We start from the raw sequence: 22,207 nt of genomic DNA on the forward strand, positions 1-22,207 counted from the left end.
GCTGGGTGTCATCAGCATAACAATGGTAAGAGAAGCCATGCGAGCGAATAACAGAACTCAGGGATGTTGTGTACAGGGAGAAAAGGAGAGGACCCAGAACTGAACCCTGTGGAATGCCTGTAGTCAGTCTGTGAGGCTCCGACACAGACCCCCTCCATGTCACCTGGTAGGAGCGATCCGTCAGGTAGGTTGCAAACATTGAGAGTGCAGAGCCTGTGACACCCAGCCCCTCGAGGGTCGAGAGGAGGATCTGGTGGTTCACCATGTCGAAGGCAGCTGACAGGTCCAGGAGTATCAGGACAGAGGAGAGAGAGTTTGCTCTCGCAGAGTGCAGCGATTCTGTCACTGCAAGGAGGGCCGTCTCTGTTGAGTGACCCAACCTGAACCCAGACTGGTTGGGGTCCAGGAGGTTGTTCTGGTGGAGGTACAAAGAAAGTTGGTTAAATACAGCACGTTCAAAGGTTTTGGATAGAAAGGGTAGAAGGGAAACTGGTCTGTAGTTTTTGACGTCAGAGGGGTTAAGTGATGGTTTCTTGAGAAGGGGGGTGACTCTAGCAGTCTTGAAGGCAGATGGAAAGCATCCTGCCTGGAGGGAGGTGTTGATGAGGTGGGTTAGATAGGGAAGGAGTTCAGGTGCTATAGACTGAAGAAGAGGGGAGGGGACCGGGTCAAGGGAGCATGTGGTGGGGCGACTGGATGTGATGAGGTTGAGGACCTCGTCGGGGGAGAGGGGAGCAAGGTGGGATAGGGTGGGACGTGGAGAGGGTGCAGAGGGTGGGATAGGGCAAGCAGCACTAACCGGGTGGTGAGAAAAGGAAGATCTGATGTAGTTTACCTTCCTTTTTTTTTACATTTATTTCTGATTTTTCCCTTTTTTTTCCCTCCCAATTTAGTGGCCAATCGATCCCTATTTTAGTTCAAACACCCACCCTCGTACTGCATGTGTTCGCCAACTGCATCTCTCCGGCCGGCAGTCTCGAAGGAGACGCCTCACCACTTTCATGACAAAGTGAATCCAGGCTGAACCACTGCTTTTTCCAACACACACAGAAACGCATTCATGTGACGAACACAAGCTGACTCTGCCCTCCTCCCGAAGACAGCGCTGCCAATTATTGCTGCTTCATCGAGTCCGGCCATAGTCGGATCTGACAAGACCGGGGCGCGAACCCCAGTCCTCAGTGGGCAACTGCATCGACACAAAGCCGATGCTTAGACCGCTACACCACCGCGGACTGTCGTTTACCTTCTTGTCAAAGAAGTTAGCGAAGTCATCAGGGAGAAGGGAGGAAGTAGGAGGAGAAGGTGGGGGTTGAAGAAGTGTAGAGAAGGTTTCAAAGAGTTTCTTAGGATTAGAGGCAGAGGATAGGATTTTAGAGCGATAGTAGGCAGCCTTAGCAGCAGAAAGGGAGGAGGAGAAAGAGGAAAGAAGAGACTGGAAGTTGAGAAGGTCCTCTGGGAGTCTGCCTTTTCTCCATTTGCGCTCTGCCACTCTCAGGCTCCGTCTGTCAGTACGTACTGAGTCAGTCAGCCAAGGGGCAGGTGGAGTTGGGCGTGCAGGCCTGGAGGTGAGGGGACAGAGATTGTCCAGAGAAGAGGAGAGGGTAGAGAGAAGAAGATCAGTAGCAGTGTCAGGGGGTAGGAGAGAGAAAGATTCAGGTATAGGGAGGATAGAGGTAACAGATGAAGAAAGCTCAGTGGCGGAGAGAGAGTGGAGGTGTCTACAGGTGGAAACAGTGTGGGTAGGGGAAGGGGCTAAGGGGGGGTGAAGAGAGGGAGAGAGAGTAAGACATGAAATAGTGGTCAGAGAGCTGGAGGGGAGTAACAGAGAGATTGGAAATAGGACAGTGTCTAGTAAAGATAAGGTCCAGCTGGTTGCCGGCCTTGTGGGTAGGAGGAGAGGGTGAGAGGTGAAGGTCAAAAGAGGAAAGGAAAGAGAGAAGAGGATCTAGTTTGTTAGTGTGGGTGTTGAAGTCACCGAGAAGGATAAGTGCAGAGTCATCAACAGGGAAGTGCGAGACAAGTGTGTCAAGCTCCTCCAGAAACTCACCAAGGGGGCCTGCTGGACGGTACACAACCATGATGGTGAGTTTGACTGGATAAGAGACAGTAACAGCATGAAATACAAAAGAGGGCGGAGAAAACTGTGGAATGGAAACAAGAGAGTATTTACATTTCAGGGAGATTAGCAGGCCAGTACCACCACCCTGCCTCCCAGCTCTGGGAGTGTGAGAAAAAGAGTACACATCAGACAGAGCTGCGGGTGTGGTAGTGTTTTCTGGCATGATCCAGGTCTCAGTTAGAGCAAGAAAGTTGAGGGAGAGCAAGGATGCGTAGCCTGAGATAAACTCAGCTTTCGGCACCGCAGACTGGCAATTCCAGAGCCCTCCCGTCACCACTTGCTCTACGTGAGTGGAGAGAGTGGGATAGATGAGATCGGTAGGGTCACAGCGCCTAGGAGTGACCCAACGTCGATGCCAGCCCCGGGAAGAGGAAAGGACAGGAATGTGAAGGAAACGTATAGTCTATACTAGGTACACAAAATACAGATGACTGACCGGATCTAAAAATAGCAGTCCATGCTTGACGAAGTCTTGGCTTGAAAAAGTCGCGCTTGCCTTTGCTCACTCTAGCCTTCATTCAACCTAGACCTGTTTGCCTGATGCTTCCAAGTTGCAGCAGTGATTTAAAGAAGACGGATTGCTAATTGTCTGCCATCAGTGCAGGCCACACCCTGGCCACTTAACACCAAATTGGCCAAAGAGGTACACTAAAAATAGGCTTATTGCCCAGAAACTGGACACTTATATAAAACTCTATCAAATCTCACACAATACTATTAAAACTGCAAACAGCAAGTTACCAAGGAATATATTCATAAGCTAAAAGGATAACTAAGTCAAAACAGCTGGGCAACAAGACATATTTAAGGGCACACTAGGTGAAAACAGCTACAGCTAGAATAAGATCCCACTAGGAACCATCAGCAGATGTATAGACAAAAGGACTAATACTCAAGCAGCTGGAATAAGACTAGTAGCAACTTGTTAAGCAAGAAAGATGATACTTACTCTGTTCTAGATAAACCAGCAATTCAGAATCACTCCAGAAGTTAAAATGCACACACCATACCACACCACACACACCACCACTACACCACACACACACCACATCACACACACTCACAACTACTCACACAAACATGTGTCTACACATGCACACACACATACTTACCCCCCATGCCCCCCACACCCCTCTCTGTCCCCTCAGCTTTGCTCATGTCTCACTAATGTCTCATAATGTCTCAGTAATGTCTTAGTGATGTCTCAGTAATGTCTCAGTGATGTCTCAGTGATGTCTCAGTGATGTCTCATAATGTCTCAGTGGTGTCTCAGTGATGTCTCATAATGTCTCGGTGATGTCTCATAATGTCTCATAACGTCTCAGTAAAGATAAAACAGTGGCAGAGAAAGTGGACAGCTGTTTTGCTGAGGAAAGGGGGAACATGTAGGCCAGTGGTGGGGCGGCTCACCCACCATGTGCGTGAGCAGGATGGACTGCATCTTGGCAGGGCCCAGGTAACCCAGAATGTAGGATGCAAACAGAGACGCCACCTGAGAAGAACAAAAGTCATCAATGACTCTCTCAGGACGAACACCACATCACATTATGCAAACAACTCTTATCTGTGTTATCTGTCCCCCTGACAGCAGCGTCCCATCACTAGGTTAAAGTCCTGTCATACCCCCTCCCCACTGAAACATATCTGCCCTACATGACCTCCTCCTCTACTCACTGTCATGTCATTCTCGAGCAAACAAATCCACCTCTTCCCAATGGACTGACTCCTTTCTCAAGCACATCCTTCTAACTCCTCTGCCTTCTTACTGGTGGTGCATGACCCTACGCCACAGCTGTGCTCACGCCTCATTACCGCACACGAGCAGCAGCGGCTAAAGCCAACATGGGACAGTGTGACCAGCCTGCAGGTGATCGCTCAAGGCCGAATCAGTCATGTGCACACAGCGTTTAGTGATGGAAACCTTTAATCTTCAGTCTCACCTGACTGCAGGTGTCCCACCCTTATAACATGGGGTGGGGTATGACAGGTGGGGGTATGGACGTAGTGGTGTATTCCATTGCCTACCAACACGGGGATTGCCGGTTCGAATCCCAGTGTTGCCTCTGCCTTAGTCAGGTGTCTCCACAGACGCAACTGGCCGTGTCTGCGGGTGGGAAGCCAGATGTGGGTGTGTTTCCTGGTCGCTGCACTAGCGGCTCCTCTGGTCAGTCGGGGTGTCTGTTCGGGGGGAGGGGGGGCTGGGGGGAATACTGTGATCCTCCCACGCACTATGTCCCCCTGGTGAAACTCCTCACTGTCAGGTGAAAAGAAGCGGCTGGTGACTCCACATGTATGGGAGGAGACATGTGGTAGTCTGCAGTGCTCCCCGGATCAGCAGAGGGGGTGGAGCAGAGACCGGGATGGCTTGTAAGGTTGGGGCAATTGGCCAAGTACAATTGGGGAGAAAAAAGGGGAAATAAATAAATATTTGATCATTATTGTTACATAGATAAAAGCACAGCAGCATGGGCCACTGACAGCAGGAGAAGCAGGTTGCTCAGCACAGGCCTGTCTGTCTGCAGGAATGTCTCGGTCTGACCTTCAACGCTTCGCTTGGCCGGTCCCTGCTATGCCTGGCAAACTCCCCACGTCTCCTGGGGAACAAGCGCCCTCCTTCCCACCCCGCCTCTTTTCATCTGTAAGCAGAATGACTTCTGTCCTTCTAGTGACACAAGATATTCATAACAAGATAGTTTGGTTTTACCATATGAAATCAAATAAATACTCAACACTTTTTTGCCCCGTTACAGCTAACCTTCCTTCAATGCCTGGCCCCAAAAAAGTACCACAACTGTAAACGGAATAAACCTGACGGTTAATCAAAAACCCCCAGTGTGAAATCATTAGTCAAACAGACAATGCTACATCATCATCATCATCATCACCTTGACCCTCCCCGCACCAACCCTGATCTCTACTCTCTGTCTCGCCTTCCAGTTTCATCCAGTTTAACCCAGTTTCCTGCCTGTCTCTTGTTTCTCCCTCATCTTGCACCCCAGTCTCCCTCATTCTGTCTCTCTTCACCTGAGTAAGCAGCACAAACTGGGCAAACTGCCAGGGTAGCATGAAGCACAGAGTGGAGACTCCCAGGGCAGCCAGGGCAGTCCTGCTCGGTCTCTGCGTCCTGGACAGAAAGCAGGAACACAGAGGAGGGAAAAACAGGTGGTCCGAGTGTGGCAGGTGGGGACAGGAAGGAAAAACAGGTGGTCAGATTGTGGCAGGTGGGGACAGGAAGGAAAAACAGGTGGTCAGAGTGTGGCAGGTGGGGGGAGGAACTCTCTCTCTCTCTCTCTCGTTGTAGAGATGCAGTGGTAGAAATGAAAGACACTTAATTTTGTCATTGTATTCTTACAGTGAATGTGTCTTCTGCATGTAACCATCCTATTGTATAGCAGCAGGGGGAAGCTGCAGCACCTGGGGAACAACTCCACTTCTTCTCTCCATTGCCTTGCTCAGGGGCACAGGTAGGAGTATTAACCCTAACGTGCATGTCTTTTTAATGGTGGGAGGAAACCGGAGCACCCAGAGAAAACCCACGCAGACACGGGGAGAACATGTAAACGCCACACAGAAAGGACCTGGGACGGCCTGGGATTCAAACCCAGGACCTTCTTGCTGTGAGACAACAGTGCTAACCACTGCGCCAACGTGCCACCCACAAAGGCAGACCCACAAATTAAACATGGTGTTTATTTTGAGCAGTTCAAAGGTAGCTGTGGCAGAAACAACAGCCTCAGTGGCTGCGGCTGCACGTGTAAAGGCAGAATCACACCCAGGTAAAGAAAAAGATCCACACTTATCGCTGCCAGTCAACTCTTAACACTGACACGTAGCACAGCAATCACATTTTTACCCATATGTATCCAGCATTTATCTACTTTAGGACCTTGCACACTGCAAGCTCACTACATTCATTTACTGGGAGGCACGACCTAGAGTTGCATCAACTCAACAAATACAAAAGCAAACTAAGTCAGGTCAAAGGCCAGGCTGTTGCATGAGGTCGTCTTGATTACAGTGTATTTGCAAAAAATTGCAAGACCTAGTAAACAGATTTAAAGAAAAAAAATGACAGAATCCTGCAGCATCTGACATGAGACAGAGGGACAAAGCAAAGAAAGAGAGAGACGGAAAAACAGAGACTTTTACCGCAAGATGTAAGTGAGCAGCAGCATCTGCAGCACCAGGAAGGGGTAGGCGAAGCTTTCCCTCAGGGGAGGTGTCCACATTACTCGAGTGCTCTGGAAAAAAAACACACACACACACACACACACACACAAACACAAACATATACACACACACACACACACACACACACACACACACACACACACGTGTTTAGACACTGGCCAGCAAATGGAAGGGACACAAGTCCAATCCCAATGTCAACCTCATCAAATGTTTCTTGAGCAAAACATTGGAGCCCTACCCATCACATGTCCAACATCACATGTCTACCCATCACATCCCTAGCTGTTACGATTCACGAATGAAGACCAGAGGCTAGTGTAGCGAAACCCAAAGGACAGACAGACAACAGCAACGGGATAACCCGAAGGGCGATTTTAATGCAGGAAAACTAAACAACACTGCCACAGGGAAAATAACAGGGGAACCTCAGGTGGGGGTTGTTGAGGCGATGTGTGTACGCCTGGCTACCAAAGCCGAATCCTAGAGCGAGGGGTTGTCCGAGGAAGTCCGGGTCCGAGATCCAGGAAGTCAAGTCCGAAAGGAGGGGTCCAGGTAGAGAGACACGGAGGGAGATCTCTGGAGAGGTCCAGGGAAAAACGTGAAGGTCGCTGGGGACAAGGAGGGGGGGAGCTGTGGAAGTCGCGGAGGGGGGGGTCGCAGGGTTCAGTACGTCGAAGCCCGGAGAGACGTTCTGGCAGGCTTCTTGTAGAGCGCTGCCTGATTGCCGCAGGTGTGCCTGATAGCTGATGGCAAACACCTGGTGCAAAGTAGCGCTCATCCCCTCAATGCGCGAGCCGAGCGCTCGGATGTTTCCGGGACGTCCGAGCTGGGGGAGTGGCAAGAACGTGTCGGGGAGGCAGCTCGGGGCGGTGTAACCACAACACCTAGCCATCACATCTCTAGCCATCACACCTCTGCCCATCACACCCCTAGCCATCACATCTCTAGCCATCACATCTCTACCTATCACATCCCCTGCCATCACATCTCTACCCATCACATCCCCAGCCATCACATCTCTGCCCATCACACCCCTAGCCATCACATCTCTAGCCATCACATCTCTACCTATCACATCCTAGCCATCACATCTCTAGCCATCACACCCCTAGCCTTCACATCTCTGCCCATCACACCCCTAGCCATCACATCTCTAGCGATCACAACTCTACCTATCACATCCTAGCCATCACATCTCTAGTCATCACACCCCTAGGTTGTCTGGATAACAGCAGCAGCTAAACTGCAGCAAGTATGTGGACTCCAGGCTGAAACAGGGCAAGTCAACATTGCTCACAAGCTTGTTACAAGGGAAGGGTTTGATGTAATTCATGTCACATCCCACGCTGCACAAAGTCATACAGTGTAAACTCCAGTTGGATATTATGTACCCATCACCTGTCCGTGTTCTGTTGTCATGCACTCCCCATTATGTACCCATCACCTGTCCGTGTTCTGTTGTCATGCACTCCCCATTATGTACCATCACCTGTCCGTGTTCTGTTGTCAAGCACTCCCCATTATGTACCCATCACCTGTCCGTGTTCTGTTGTCATGCACTCCCCATTATGTACCATCACCTCTCCATGTTCTGTTGTCATGCACTCCCCATTATGTACCATCACCTGTCCGTGTTCTGTTGTCATGCACTCCCCATTATGTACCATCACCTCTCCATGTTCTGCTGTCATGCACTCCCCATTATGTACCATCACCTGTCCGTGTTCTGCTGTCATGCACTCCCCATTATGTACCATCACCTGTCCATGTTCTGCTGTCATGCACTCCCCATTATGTACCATCACCTGTCCATGTTCTGTTGTCATGCACTCCCCATTATGTACCATCACCTCTCCATGTTCTGTTGTCATGCACTCCCCATTATGTACCATCACCTGTCCGTGTTCTGTTGTCATGCACTCCCCATTATGTACCATCACCTCTCCATGTTCTGTTGTCATGCACTCCCCATTATGTACCCATCACCTGTCCATGTTCTGCTGTCATGCACTCCCCATTATGTACCATCACCTGTCCGTGTTCTGCTGTCATGCACTCCCCATTATGTACCATCACCTGTCCATGTTCTGCTGTCATGCACTCCCCATTATGTACCATCACCTGTCCATGTTCTGCTGTCATGCACTCCCCATTATGTACCATCACCTGTCCATGTTCTGCTGTCATGCACTCCCCATTATGTACCATCACCTGTCCATGTTCTGCTGTCATGCACTCCCCATTATGTACCATCACCTGTCCATGTTCTGCTGTCATGCACTCCCCATTATGTACCCATCACCTCTCCATGTTCTGCTGTCATACACTCCCCATTATATACCATCACCTCTCCATGTTCTGCTGTCATGCACTCCCCATTATGTACCCATCACCTCTCCATGTTCTGCTGTCATGCACTCCCCATTATGTACCATCACCTGTCCATGTTCTGCTGTCATGCACTCCCCATTATGTACCATCACCTCTCCATGTTCTGCTGTCACGCACTCCCCATTATGTACCATCACCTCTCCATGTTCTGCTGTCATGCACTCCCCATTATGTACCATCACCTCTCCATGTTCTGCTGTCATGCACTCCCCATTATGTACCATCACCTGTCCATGTTCTGCTGTCATGCACTCCCCATTATGTACCATCACCTCTCCATGTTCTGCTGTCATACACTCCCCATTATATACCATCACCTCTCTGTGTTCTGCTGTCATGCACTCCCCATTATGTACCCATCACCTCTCCATGTTCTGCTGTCATGCACTCCCCTTTATGTACCATCACCTCTCTGTGTTCTGCTGTCATGGACTCCCCATTATGTACCATCATCTGTCCATGTTCTGCTGTCATGCACTCCCCATTATGTACCATCACCTCTCCATGTTCTGCTGTCATGCACTCCCCATTATGTACCCATCACCTCTCCATGTTCTGCTGTCTTGCACTCCCCATTATGTACCATCATCTGTCCATGTTCTGCTGTCATGCACTCCCCATTATGTACCATCACCTGTCCGTGTTCTGTTGTCATGCACTCCCCATTATGTACCATCACCTCTCCATGTTCTGCTGCCATGCACTCCCCATTATGTACCATCACCTCTCCATGTTCTGCTGTCATGCACTCCCCATTATGTACCATCATCTCTCCATGTTCTGCTGTCATGCACTCCCCATTATGTACCATCACCTCTCCATGTTCTGCTGTCTTGCACGCCACATTATGTACCCATCACCTCTCCATGTTCTGCTGTCATGCACTCCCCATTATGTACCATCACCTCTCCATGTTCTGCTGTCTTGCACTCCCCATTATGTACCCATCATCTCTCCATGTTCTGCTGTCATGCACTCCCCATTATGTACCCATCACCTCTCCATGTTCTGCTGTCTTGCACTCCACATTATGTACCATCACCTCTCTGCGTTGCCGACTGGGAAGGAGAGAAGGACGCATGCATCAGTGTATCAATGTGGCTGACCAGAGAGCATGGCCATATGTGATGAAGAACACGGGCTCACTTGGATCAGCACCAATCCTCAGCTGCTCTGACACTTGCCAACAAGACACTTTGCTTTTTGTGAATGTATTCCTGCTTCATACCTTTATACTTCAGAGACTCCTATCCAGAGTCACAAGCAACCGATGCAACCATCACCACACCACCACACGAAGACAAGGTTAAAGCCCCTTCACCACCATCACCACAACACCACCTGAAGGACCGCTACCCCATGCAACAGACTGAACTTTGTGTGTGTGTGTGTGTGTGTGTGTGTGTGTGTGTGTGTGTGTGTGTGTGTGTGTGTGTGTGTGTGTGTGTGTGTGTGTGTGTGCGTGCGTTGGACTCACCTCCCCATGATTGAAGAAAAAGCACAGGGTGGTTACCAAGCCGCCAAGTCTACTCCCACTAGAAAGAGAGGTGAAATACAGAGGCGGGGGTGCAGACACAGAGAGCGACAGAGAGAAGTGATAGACAGAGAAATCAAACAGGCAAATATGAAGACAAAGAGAGAGCAATTGAGAGACAGAGAAGGAAACAGGCAGAGAAGAGGAAATATAGAGAAAGGTCAGCCTCCATCTCAGTTCATACATTTTTATTAGCCAACTCACAGAATGTCATCTTTATTTCTTTCTCTACCAGATGGATTTGTGACTGCTGATGAGTCAAGTCAGTCTTGGGGGGCTGGGGGGAGGCGTCCATGTGTGTGTGTGTGTGGGGGGGGTAGAAACCCCTCTAATCTCCTCCATCACATTCATCCACCCCTGATGGGACAGAGATGGAAGGCTGCTGTGTTACCTGAGGTAGGCGCCGTAGATGAGGAAGAGGCTCATCATCAGTCCATTCAGGATGAATACAGTGGTCACGTAGAAGTAGGCCGGGTCACCCATGCCTGTCACATGGACCCACAGACAGACAGACAAACACACACACACACACACACACACACACACACACACAGACGGACAGACACACACACACACACACACACACACACCTTATAAGCAACACAGTGACTGCAGGTGTCTCCACCTTATAAGCAACACAGTGACTGCAGGTGTCCCACCCTTATAAACAACACAGTGACTGCAGGTGTCCCACCCTCATAAACAATAGAGTGACTGCAGGTACCCCCACCCTTATAAACAATAGAGTGACTGCAGGTGTCCCACCCTTATAAACAATACAGTGACTGCAGGTGTCCCACCCTCATAAACAATAGAGTGACTGCAGGTGTCCCCACCCTTATAAACAGTACAGTGACTGCAGGTGTCCCACCCTTATAAACAACACAGTGACTGCAGGTGTCCCACCCTTATAAACAACACAGTGACTGCAGGTGTCCCACCCTTATAAACAACACAGTGACTGCAGGTGTCCCACCCTCATAAACAACACAGTGACTGCAGGTGTCCCCACCCTTATAAACAACACAGTGACTGCAGGTGTCCCCACCCTTATAAACAATACAGTGACTGCAGGTGTCCCCACCCTTATAAACAACACAGTGACTGCAGGTGTCCCCACCCTTATAAACAACACAGTGACTGCAGGTGTCCCCACCCTTATAAACAATACAGTGACTGCAGGTGTCCCCACCCTTATAAACAACACAGTGACTGCAGGTGTCCCCACCCTTATAAACAATACAGTGACTGCAGGTGTCCCCACCCTTATAAACAACACAGTGACTGCAGGTGTCCCCACCCTTATAAACAATACAGTGACTGCAGGTGTCCCCACCCTTATAAACAACACAGTGACTGCAGGTGTCCCACCCTTATAAACAACACAGTGACTGCAGGTGTCCCACCCTTATAAACAACACAGTGACTGCAGGTACCCCCACCCTTATAAACAGTACAGTGACTGCAGGTACCCCCACCCTTATAAACAACACAGTGACTGCAGGTGTCCCCACCCTTATAAACAATACAGTGACTGCAGGTGTCCCCACCCTTATAAACAACACAGTGACTGCAGGTGTCCCCACCCTTATAAACAATACAGTGACTGCAGGTACCCCCACCTTATAAATAATACAGTGACTGCAGGTGTCCCCACCCTATAAACAACACAGTGACGGCAGGTGTCCCCACCCTTATAAACAATACAGTGACTGCAAGTATCCCCACCTTAGAAACAATACAGTGACTGCAGGTGTCCCCACCCTTATAAAAAACACAGTGACTGCAGGTGTCCCACCCTCATAAACAATAGAGTGACTGCAGGTACCCCCACCCTTATAAACAGTACAGTGACTGCAGGTACCCCCACTCTTATAAACAACACAGTGACTGCAGGTGTCCCACCCTTATAAACAATACAGTGACTGCAGGTGTCCCCACCCTTATAAACAACACAGTGACTGCAGGTGTCCCACCCTTATTAACAACACAGTGACTGCAGGTGTCCCACCCTTATAAACAACACAGTGACTGCAGGTGTCCCCACCCTTATAAACAACACAGTGACTGCAGGTACCCCCACCCTTATAAACAGTACAGTGACTGCAGGTGTCCCCACCCTTATAAACAATACAGTGACTGCAGGTGTCCCACCCTTATTAACAACACAGTGACTGCAGGTGTCCCCACCCTTATAAACAACACAGTGACTGCAGGTGTCCCCACCCTTATAAACAACACAGTGACTGCAGGTGTCCCCACCCTTATAAACAACACAGTGACTGCAGGTACCCCCACCCTTATAAACAGTACAGTGACTGCAGGTGTCCCCACCCTTATAAACAATACAGTGACTGCAGGTGTCCCACCCTTATTAACAACACAGTGACTGCAGGTGTCCCCACCCTTATTAACAACACAGTGACTGCAGGTGTCCCCACCCTTATAAACAACACAGTGACTGCAGGTACCCCCACCCTTATAAACAGTACAGTGACTGCAGGTACCCCCACCCTTATAAACAGTACAGTGACTGCAGGTACCCCCACTCTTATAAACAACACAGTGACTGCAGGTGTCCCACCCTTATAAACAATACAGTGACTGCAGGTGTCCCCACCCTTATAAACAACACAGTGACTGCAGGTGTCCCACCCTTATTAACAACACAGTGACTGCAGGTGTCCCACCCTTATAAACAACACAGTGACTGCAGGTGTCCCCACCCTTATAAACAACACAGTGACTGCAGGTGTCCCACCCTTATAAACAACACAGTGACTGCAGGTGTCCCACCCTTATAAACAATACAGTGACTGCAGGTGTCCCACCCTTATAAACAACACAGTGACTGCAGGTGTCCCCACCCTTATAAACAACACAGTGACTGCAGGTGTCCCACCCTTATAAACAACACAGTGACTGCAGGTGTCCCACCCTTATAAACAACACAGTGACTGCAGGTGTCCCCACCCTTATAAACAACACAGTGACTGCAGGTGTCCCACCCTTATAAACAATACAGTGACTGCAGGTGTCCCACCCTTATAAACAATAGAGTGACTGCAGGTACCCCCACCCTTATAAACAGTACAGTGACTGCAGGTACCCCCACTCTTATAAACAACACAGTGACTGCAGGTGTCCCACCCTTATAAACAATACAGTGACTGCAGGTGTCCCCACCCTTATAAACAACACAGTGACTGCAGGTGTCCCACCCTTATAAACAATACAGTGACTGCAGGTGTCCCACCCTTATAAACAACACAGTGACTGCAGGTGTCCCCACCCTTATAAACAACACAGTGACTGCAGGTGTCCCACCCTTATAAACAACACAGTGACTGCAGGTATCCCCACCCTTATAAACAACACAGTGACTGCAGGTGTCCCACCCTTATAAACAATACAGTGACTGCAGGTGTCCCACCCTTATAAACAACACAGTGACTGCAGGTGTCCCCACCCTTATAAACAACACAGTGACTGCAGGTGTCCCACCCTTATAAACAACACAGTGACTGCAGGTGTCCCACCCTTATAAACAATAAAGTGGCATCACCACCCATGCCAACCACCAGTTTCATGTGAACATATGGGTGTGACCATTAACTAGAGTTACAGTGGTCATGTGTACTATTCAGAGGATTGGGGAATAGTTGTAATCACAGCATTGTAAGATGGTGACACATGTACTCTTAGACCCCCCCCCCAACCCCGGTTAAAGGATGGTTGCTCCCTCTTCACATAGATGGCCTCTTTGACTCCCCGTTCAAACCAGCGTTCCTCCCTATTAATGTGTTTGTATGATGACTGCTGAAAGTCAGATAAGGCCACATGAGACCAGCTTGACTGAAGTGTGTGCAGAACAGCTGAGTTCTCAGTGCACACCACAGTCAGCTTGGGGGCAGGAAGTGATGGTTAAGTCACAGCACCCTGATCCAACAGCAGGCTGGTGATGAAGATGCGTGAATGTGTGACTCCACCTCCCTGGCGGTGTCATCTGCGTGGGTTGACAGCGACAGGAGAGTGAGGGCCCACATTCACATTGTGGATCTCATCCTATGCTACTTGCGACAAGTTTATACCAACAAACCGGCATACAAATAAAACCAGCAAGCACCGTGCTGCCGCCTTGATGAGGAGCGATTACACCTCAGCAAGTTTAACACACCACGCCTCCTTCCTGTTTCGCACTCACACCTTCCTGTTTCTCAGAAAAGTATAACTGCAGAAGTTTACAGTGTATGACATAAAAAAAGAAACATTCACATTCACAAATTATACATCAAAATCTCAGGACATCAAATTGATCCGGCCCCTCTGGCACTTCAGCTTGTCGTTGTTATCCCTGATATTGTGTTTGGTTGTGTGAGTGTGCTGGCACGGTGGCGCAGTGGTTAGTGTGGTCGCCGCACAGCAAGAAGGTGTGTCTGTGTGTCTGTTCGCAGCTCGTCTCCATGCTGCTGGCCTGTCAGCCTGGTCATGCTTGTGCAGTTATGACTGTGTGATCAAGGACCCGTCACGGTTGCGGTGACTCCAAACCTCTGAAAACCTGTTTTATGCTGCAGGTGAGTACCAACTCCTCAGCTGTGTGTGTGCCTCAGTCCAGCTCTGGAGAAGTACGCAGGTAGCGCCTCCATATTCTGCCTTCTCCCGGTAAATGAAAAAAAGGGTGGTTTTTCACCAAATCCAGCTACTGGAGGAGGGAAACACGCCTGGCAGGGATGTGTAATGTACTGCGTGCCCTCTTCTAGTTCTCTGTAGTTCCAGCATGTGGACTTTGTTCACTGTGACTTCCAGTCTCTGTTCTCGTTCCATTCCAGTGTCTGATATCATTCTGATGATGATGATGCTTGATATGTTTAGAGATGTCTGTTGTTTTTAAATCATCATCAAATATATACTTAATAATTTTCAACGTGAATAAACAAATAGTCATTTAGCAATAATGATCCATAAGAAACAAACATGTTTACCTCCTATCAGGGCATGAGACAGGGTAGATATTTGCCCTGCTGTGAGGGGCAAACACTCCCAATGCTCTGCTTTTCAGAGTGGAGCCTCTGGGAACTTGGCCGAGTTTCCGGGTGTTCACAGTAAACTGACGAGTTTAATTTCACTATAATCAGATAATCAACAGGATAATCAACCAAATCAAGGAGTACATGAAACTGATTATTCTACTTGTACTTTTACTCCAGCCACTTGTATCCTGCCTGTACAGTGCAGACAGTTCTCATATGAACATATGAAGGGTCCAAGATAAAATCTGGTCAAACGGGGGGGGGGGGGGGGTGGCAGACTGTGTGTCTGTTTCAGGATGTGCGACAAGATAACGTTTGTCGGCGCCTCTCTTTGTAGCACATCATACACTACAGGATGAACACTGAGTGCAGAAAAGACCGGGGTTTACCACCACAGACAGTTTAAATCAGGGGTCCCAAACCACTGGGCCACGGACCGGCACCGGGCCGCAAAGCATTTGCTGCTGGGCCGCAAGGAAACAATATGATAATATGATAGACAATATTCAAATAAAAGCCCAGACCAGCGTGAAACGCTAGAGGGCTTTTAATTTGAAATGGATACTTGAAGTGTGTACAATGATGTAATTTTATCACTCATTCACGTGGCATTCTGCAGACCAATGGCAACTAACTTCATAACTCAGAGACGCACTCAGTCAACTGCTACTAGCAGCTAACTAGCTACCACGAGTACTGGTAAAAAACAACTCACTACTAGCAGCTACCTAGTTACCATGAGTACCGGATCCGTGACCCATTTGTCAATGTCTCCTGCGAATCATCCATGTCAGCGTGGGAGGAAGGTCAACTCTGCGAGCTTGAAATGATGGTGGGCTGAGAAGTATGTTTGATGTCACAGCTCTGCCGACATTCTGGATCAAGTCAAGGCTGAATGTCCTGAGAAGGCCACGAAAGCACTGACAACTGCTTCCATTTCCAACATCATATCTCTGTGAAGCGGGCTTTCCTGCAAGAATACAACCAAAACTACACTGCGGAATAGACTGGACATAACAAACACCCTTCGGGTGTTGCTGTCTCCCATCAGCCCTCGATTGGACCGTCTTGCTGCAGGGAAACCAGCCCAGGGCTCCCACTGATTCAGTGATACTGGTGAGTTGCAATGATGTTATATGTATGTTATGCTAACGCAAGGAAAATATGTGCTGTGTGTTTAATATCCAAACCTTACTTTAAATGTTATGATACTATTGACTTACAAGCCTAACCTATCTTCCGGTCGTTATTAACCCACCCCGCCCCTCCCCCAGTCCGCCAGAATATTGTCAATATTAAACTGGTTCGTGGTGCAAAAAAAGGTTGGGGACCCCTGGTTTAAATGACAGTGGAGACAGTCCGCTTTATCAGTGTGAATAGGACGAACTGAAAAACTGAAGATGGCAGCCCTGACCACGTAAGACCATGTGACATTATGCTGTTAGCAAAACTCAAAGCATCTTGGTCTGCATATCACCAGAAAGTCCACCAACCATAGGTCCAGATTCACACAGTCACTGTTCTGGTACTTACACCAGTTCACAGGCAAAGCTCAAGGGGGTGAATAGTGCATGTGTACAAGCATTGGTAAAGTGGAAAAAAGACCTTTTTCAGTGACAACGGCATCCTTTGTAACAAACTTTAACCTTCATGTTGTGTACAATTTACCAGTGTTCCTAAATATGACATGCAAAGCACATAATAACGTGTGTCAGAACTCAAGATATGTTGAAAAGACAGGGGTCTTATCTTGCTGGTCAAGAACTTACTGCCCTGCAGCATTTCCAAGATGGGATCTGAGTGAAACAGCTCCTCTAGAGAGACTCTGACCCCATCTCTCCCCTTACCTTAACCCCGATCTGTATCCCGCCTCAACACTCACCATCACACCACACATAAATATGCATTTGTAGCCGGTTATGGCGAGGGACTAGGAGGTCGCAAATCTCAAGCTCTGCAGCTAGCATGTAAATTAATCCTACAATACTATTCCGAATCTTGTCCAAAGTCACGCAATACGTGTATAAGAGTACCCAGGACTAAAATGTCAGGGAAAAACCCGAAAGAAGAGGCAAAGAAAGAGAAAGAGAAAAGGAAATCGAGACACAAGGAAGGGGCTGAGAAGGCTAGAGACGCTATGCAGGTTGAAAATATGGCTAACAAAGAAGACGACCACAAGGAAGAAGATGACAAAATGTTAGACACAGATAAGAATAGCAACCTAGATATCATGAAAGCCATACAGTCTTTGAAAAGTGGACTTTACAAGAAAATTGATGGAGTGCAAGCGACAATTGTGGATGTAAAGAAACAAATACAGGAATGCACGGGTTGCATGGAACAGGCCGAACAACGGATTTCTGACGTGGAGGATGACGTTACGAAGCTAACACCCCGAGTTAGCATGCTGGAAAGCACCGTCAAAAGCCTTACTGACAAAGTGGATGACTTGGAATGCGGGAGTCGGCGAAATAATGTAAGGTTGGTGGGCCTACCGGAGAAAGAAGAGGGCCAGGATGCACCTGCATTTTTGGAGAAGTGGTTGCCGGAGGCTCTGAACATGGATCCGCGGGAGGGCTCGCATGGGTCGTCCAAGGACATTGATCATGAGATTCATGATCTTTAAGGACAGGGAGCGAGTACTAAAGGCAGCCAAAACCAAAGGACAGGTCCTTTACAAGAACATGCCGGTCCGTTTTCACATGGACCTCTCTGCTAGGGTGCACAAGATGCAGCGCGACTACGATGAGGTCCGAAAGAAGCTGAGAGACAGGGGGATCCACAAGCACAGAATCATCTTTCCAGCCCGGCTCCTGGTAACACATGACGAGAGACCCCACACCTTTCAAACCCCAGCAGAAGTGGAGAGGTTTATTCAATCCCTTGGATAAGGACTGACGCAGTAGGCTATTAAGCCCACTTTATTTTATTTTATTTCCATTTACATGAAAGATGTAGCTACGTGTTCGGACTGTCGCCGTTTTGTTTTTGTTTAGGCTTTCTTTTTCTACCTGGACAGGACTGAGTCTCATTTACAGCTAGACTATTCAGCTTTTGTGGAATGCACTTAACCCTGAATGAGAGACAATGTCCAAGCACCAGCCGAAATGACATGGGCACATCCAAGTAGGCCTAGACCTAAGGGACAGAGAGAGTCATCATTGGTTTATGCGCCTGTCGGAGGAAGGCCCAATGCATCGCAGACTCTTGTGACCAGGCTACAGACAATATACCTGTTACCTGTATTAAGTGTAGTGAGGCAAGGGGGATGCTGTTTCACTGTATATGGGAATGTGTGGAAGTGAAAACCTCCTGGCAAGATGTTGTTGATATGATTGATCAAATTTTGTCAAAGAAATTACCATTGAGTCCAAAGCTTTTTATTCTTGGTTTATATCCTACCATCCCACATTCACATAGCAATGAGTTCAGATTTATAGATATGTGTATATTACAAGCAAAACGTGTAATTGCTCTTAATTGGAAAAGTGTTGATGGACCAAGAATTGGTATGTGAGTTAAAGAAATGGCTTCACACATGTCAATGGAAAAGATAATGTATATTGTTAGACGTAAACAAAGTGTTTTTTTATCAAATCTGGGGATTGTTTCTGTACTTCTTAAAACATAATACTAATGTTGGTAACTTGCTTCAGCAAGAACAAGCTCTGGGGGAGTAGAACAACTCTATGTGATTGTTTATATGCGTAAAAGCAACCAAAAAAAAAAACCACACCCTCTAATCAGTCTGTGAAAGAAATTATTATCATATATTTATTTATTTTTAATTAATTTTTATTTGTATTATTTTCTTTAACCCTGCTTTGAATTGTATTACTTGTTATAGGGATGGAGTTATGGGGGGAGGGGTAGGGTGAAAATGTTTGCTGTACTGTGCTATTACTTGTTTAGATGTAATTTGCAAACAAAATTCAATAAATATATTGTGGCGGACACTGGGGGCTGTGCCTCTCACCCAGCAGGGCTGTGGGCTGTGGGCGTGGTTTACGTTCCTGGGCTCTCTGGTGCAGAGTTGTTCCTGCTGCAGTTCGGTTTTTGGAGTTGAGTAATAAACATCAAACTCGCCTTCGTCTCCTGTGTTTTTCCTCATCCTGCCACAATATTGCTTTAAAAAAAAGTGCATTTGTAAACGTTTGAACTACAAACGTTTGGACTGACACAGATTTACTATCTGTCGCAATTGTCGAGATTTAGTGGCGTTATGAACGCAGCCCATAAATGACGAGATGACACAAATGTTCGTTGACAATGTATTTCCTCCTGTACACAAGCTAACATTAGCTGTCTCCAAACTGTACATGAGCTAACATAAGCGGGTCGTTTGGTTGACTGATACATGGCTAGCTGTACACACAGCTTGCTGAACAACAGCGTGCCGAATGACGTGATGCTGACCACAGCTGTGGGACCATACACTGGCTGTACACGTGCTGTACATGTGCAGTACTGAGCTGTGATGAGCTGTAATGAGCTGTGATGAAAGTGTGATGAAGCTGTAATGAGCTGTGATGAAGCTGGTTCGACAACATTTCCACATTATCGCATTTAAATTAACCGTTTCCACTTTATCGCATTTAATTAACTCTTGTATTTTTCGGGAGCTCAACTCCATGCAACCATGTGCTTCCTTTCTTTGCACCGTTCTGAATCGCCTGCGCTGCATGACGACGTCATCTATGCGCCTCATATTACTGAGATTGGTGCCTCCATGGCTCCACCTGCTGGCCAGGCGGGCATACAATTATCCAAACTACTGTACATAACTTACAGCATTAATCACATAGTTACATGCATTTTGTCCTCATTTTCTACTAATTATTTCCAGTCTTTGTCCCATTTGCTGCAACCAGCAAGCAAGCTTGAGTTAAGCTCCGTCCCTCACCAGTCCACTTCCCTATTCACAACCCCTACCTTTAAGCGCCGCCCCTCACCAATCCACTTCCCGATTCACCGCCTCTACTTTTTCCTCTTCTCACCTCACGCACCAACCCTCTCGCTCTCCGTCTCATCTTTCTGTCGCTCACAGGCAACAGTACCCTCAAAGTCTCTGTTCTCTTCCTAATCTGTCGCCCCGATCTCCCCCTCATTGTCTCTCTCTCTCTCTCTCTCATCCGCTCTTCTTACTCTCCCTTTACTACAGTGCTCTTCTTACTCTCTCCCTTTACTACAGTGCTCTTCTTACTCTCTCCCTTTACTATAGTGCTCTTCTTACTCTCTCCCTTTACTACAGCGCTCTTCTTACTCTCTCCCTTTACTACAGTGCTCTTCTTACTCTCTCCCTTTACTATAGTGCTCTTCTTACTCTCTCCCTTTACTACAGCGCTCTTCTTACTCTCTCCCTTTACTACAGTGCTCTTCTTATGCTCTCCCTTTACTACAGCGCTCTTCTTACTCTCTCCCTTTACTACAGTGCTCTTCTTACTCTCTCCCTTTACTATAGTGCTCTTCTTACTCTCTCCCTTTACTACAGCGCTCTTCTTACTCTCTCCCTTTACTACAGTGCTCTTCTTATGCTCTCCCTTTACTACAGCGCTCTTCTTACTCTCTCCCTTTACTACAGCGCTCTTCTTACTCTCTCCCTTTACTACATTGCTCTTCTTACTCTCTCCCTTTACTACAGTGCTCTTCTTACTCTCTCCCTTTACTACATTGCTCTTCTTACTCTCTCCCTTTACTACAGTGCTCTTCTTACTCTCTCCCTTTACTACAGCGCTCTTCTTACTCTCTCCCTTTACTACAGTGCTCCTCTTACTCTCTCCCTTTACTACAGTGAGCAGCACAAGTCGGGCAAGCTGCAGAGCAAGCAGGGCAGGCTGCAGGGCAAGCTGTAGAGCAAGCTGCAGGGCAGGCAGCAGCTCCTTCCCTCTTAACATCAAGGCATTTACTTTATTAGAAATGCTCATGTTTAGGTTATCAGGAGGCTCAGAGGTATCACTGACAAAGTACCCTGAAACTGTGTGTGCCTGTGCGTAAAGTCACTTTCTGCCTGGTAACCAGAAAACAACAATGCCAAGCAAAACTGCCGCTAAAACTCCACCAATAATTTTTGTTTTGGAATGAAACATTTCGAGTTTCAATAGAGAGCCTGCGCTGTGATGTGGGCTGTGTGCAAGTCTCCCCTACTATGAATATGTGTTCTCTGGAATGCCGTCTCCCAACAGGGCTGCTAGTTTGATTGCCTCTGGTCAGGGGAGAATAAACACATCAAGGTCTGCAAAGCAATTACTCATGCACTGATTCAGCAGGAGGCTGCCTCAGTATGTTTTAATTGCCCCTGTTTACTGAAGTGTGAGTATTTGTCTGTACAGCTATCCCTAAAACTATTGTCTTTTTTGTGTGCATGTGTGTGTGCGGCAGGGTATATTTACAGATCAAACCAGAGCACCATGGCGAAAGCATGTACCTTCACAGCTATCCACAGGAGCAAGCCCCTCTCCTCTGTTGATGGACCAACACATCTTAGTGGGGATCCCAAAGAAGTCCATTGTATCTGTGTATATCCTGTACCAGCCAGCCAGGACCACCTAGGCAGCAGAAGGACAGTTGTTTATGAGGAGCAGCTGTTGCAAAGCCTGTTCCAGCAACAAGTTAGTAATGGCCCCGGTATATCAACATAGATGTCCACAGACTGCCTGGGCACTGGCAGAGCACAGCTACCGTCCAACTCCAGAGTCACAAGCCACACTGTCCATCTCACTTCATGACTTACTTTGACATTATCTGTCTCACTTCATGACTTACTTTGACATTATCCATCTCACTTCATGACTTACTTTGATGTTAGGATGCTATTAGTCTCATTTCATGACTTACTTTGACATTATCTGTCTCATTTCATGACTTACTTTGACATTATCCGCTGTGACAACCCCGGTGTCAGCCCAGCTTCTGCACCACGGCCAGTGACCCGGCACAGCC

The 22,207-nt window shown here is 47.9% G+C and overlaps 1 protein-coding gene across 1 annotated transcript in view; it reads right to left on the reverse strand.

Annotated features, from left to right (window-relative positions):
* Positions 1-22,207, reverse strand: part of dpy19l1l (dpy-19-like 1, like (H. sapiens)) — a 98,556-nt gene that overhangs the window by 62,794 nt on the left and 13,555 nt on the right. Inside the window, exons 5-10 of the mRNA XM_056286098.1 lie at positions 21,693-21,813; positions 10,630-10,723; positions 10,182-10,239; positions 6,272-6,363; positions 5,147-5,246; positions 3,537-3,614 (exon numbers count right to left, since the gene is read on the reverse strand). Of these exons, the coding sequence (XP_056142073.1) occupies positions 3,537-3,614; positions 5,147-5,246; positions 6,272-6,363; positions 10,182-10,239; positions 10,630-10,723; positions 21,693-21,813 (543 nt within the window). The remainder of the gene's footprint in view (positions 1-3,536; positions 3,615-5,146; positions 5,247-6,271; positions 6,364-10,181; positions 10,240-10,629; positions 10,724-21,692; positions 21,814-22,207) is intronic.

Source organism: Lampris incognitus, chromosome 9 (assembly GCF_029633865.1).
Source record: "Lampris incognitus isolate fLamInc1 chromosome 9, fLamInc1.hap2, whole genome shotgun sequence".
Classification (NCBI taxonomy): domain Eukaryota; kingdom Metazoa; phylum Chordata; class Actinopteri; order Lampriformes; family Lampridae; genus Lampris; species Lampris incognitus.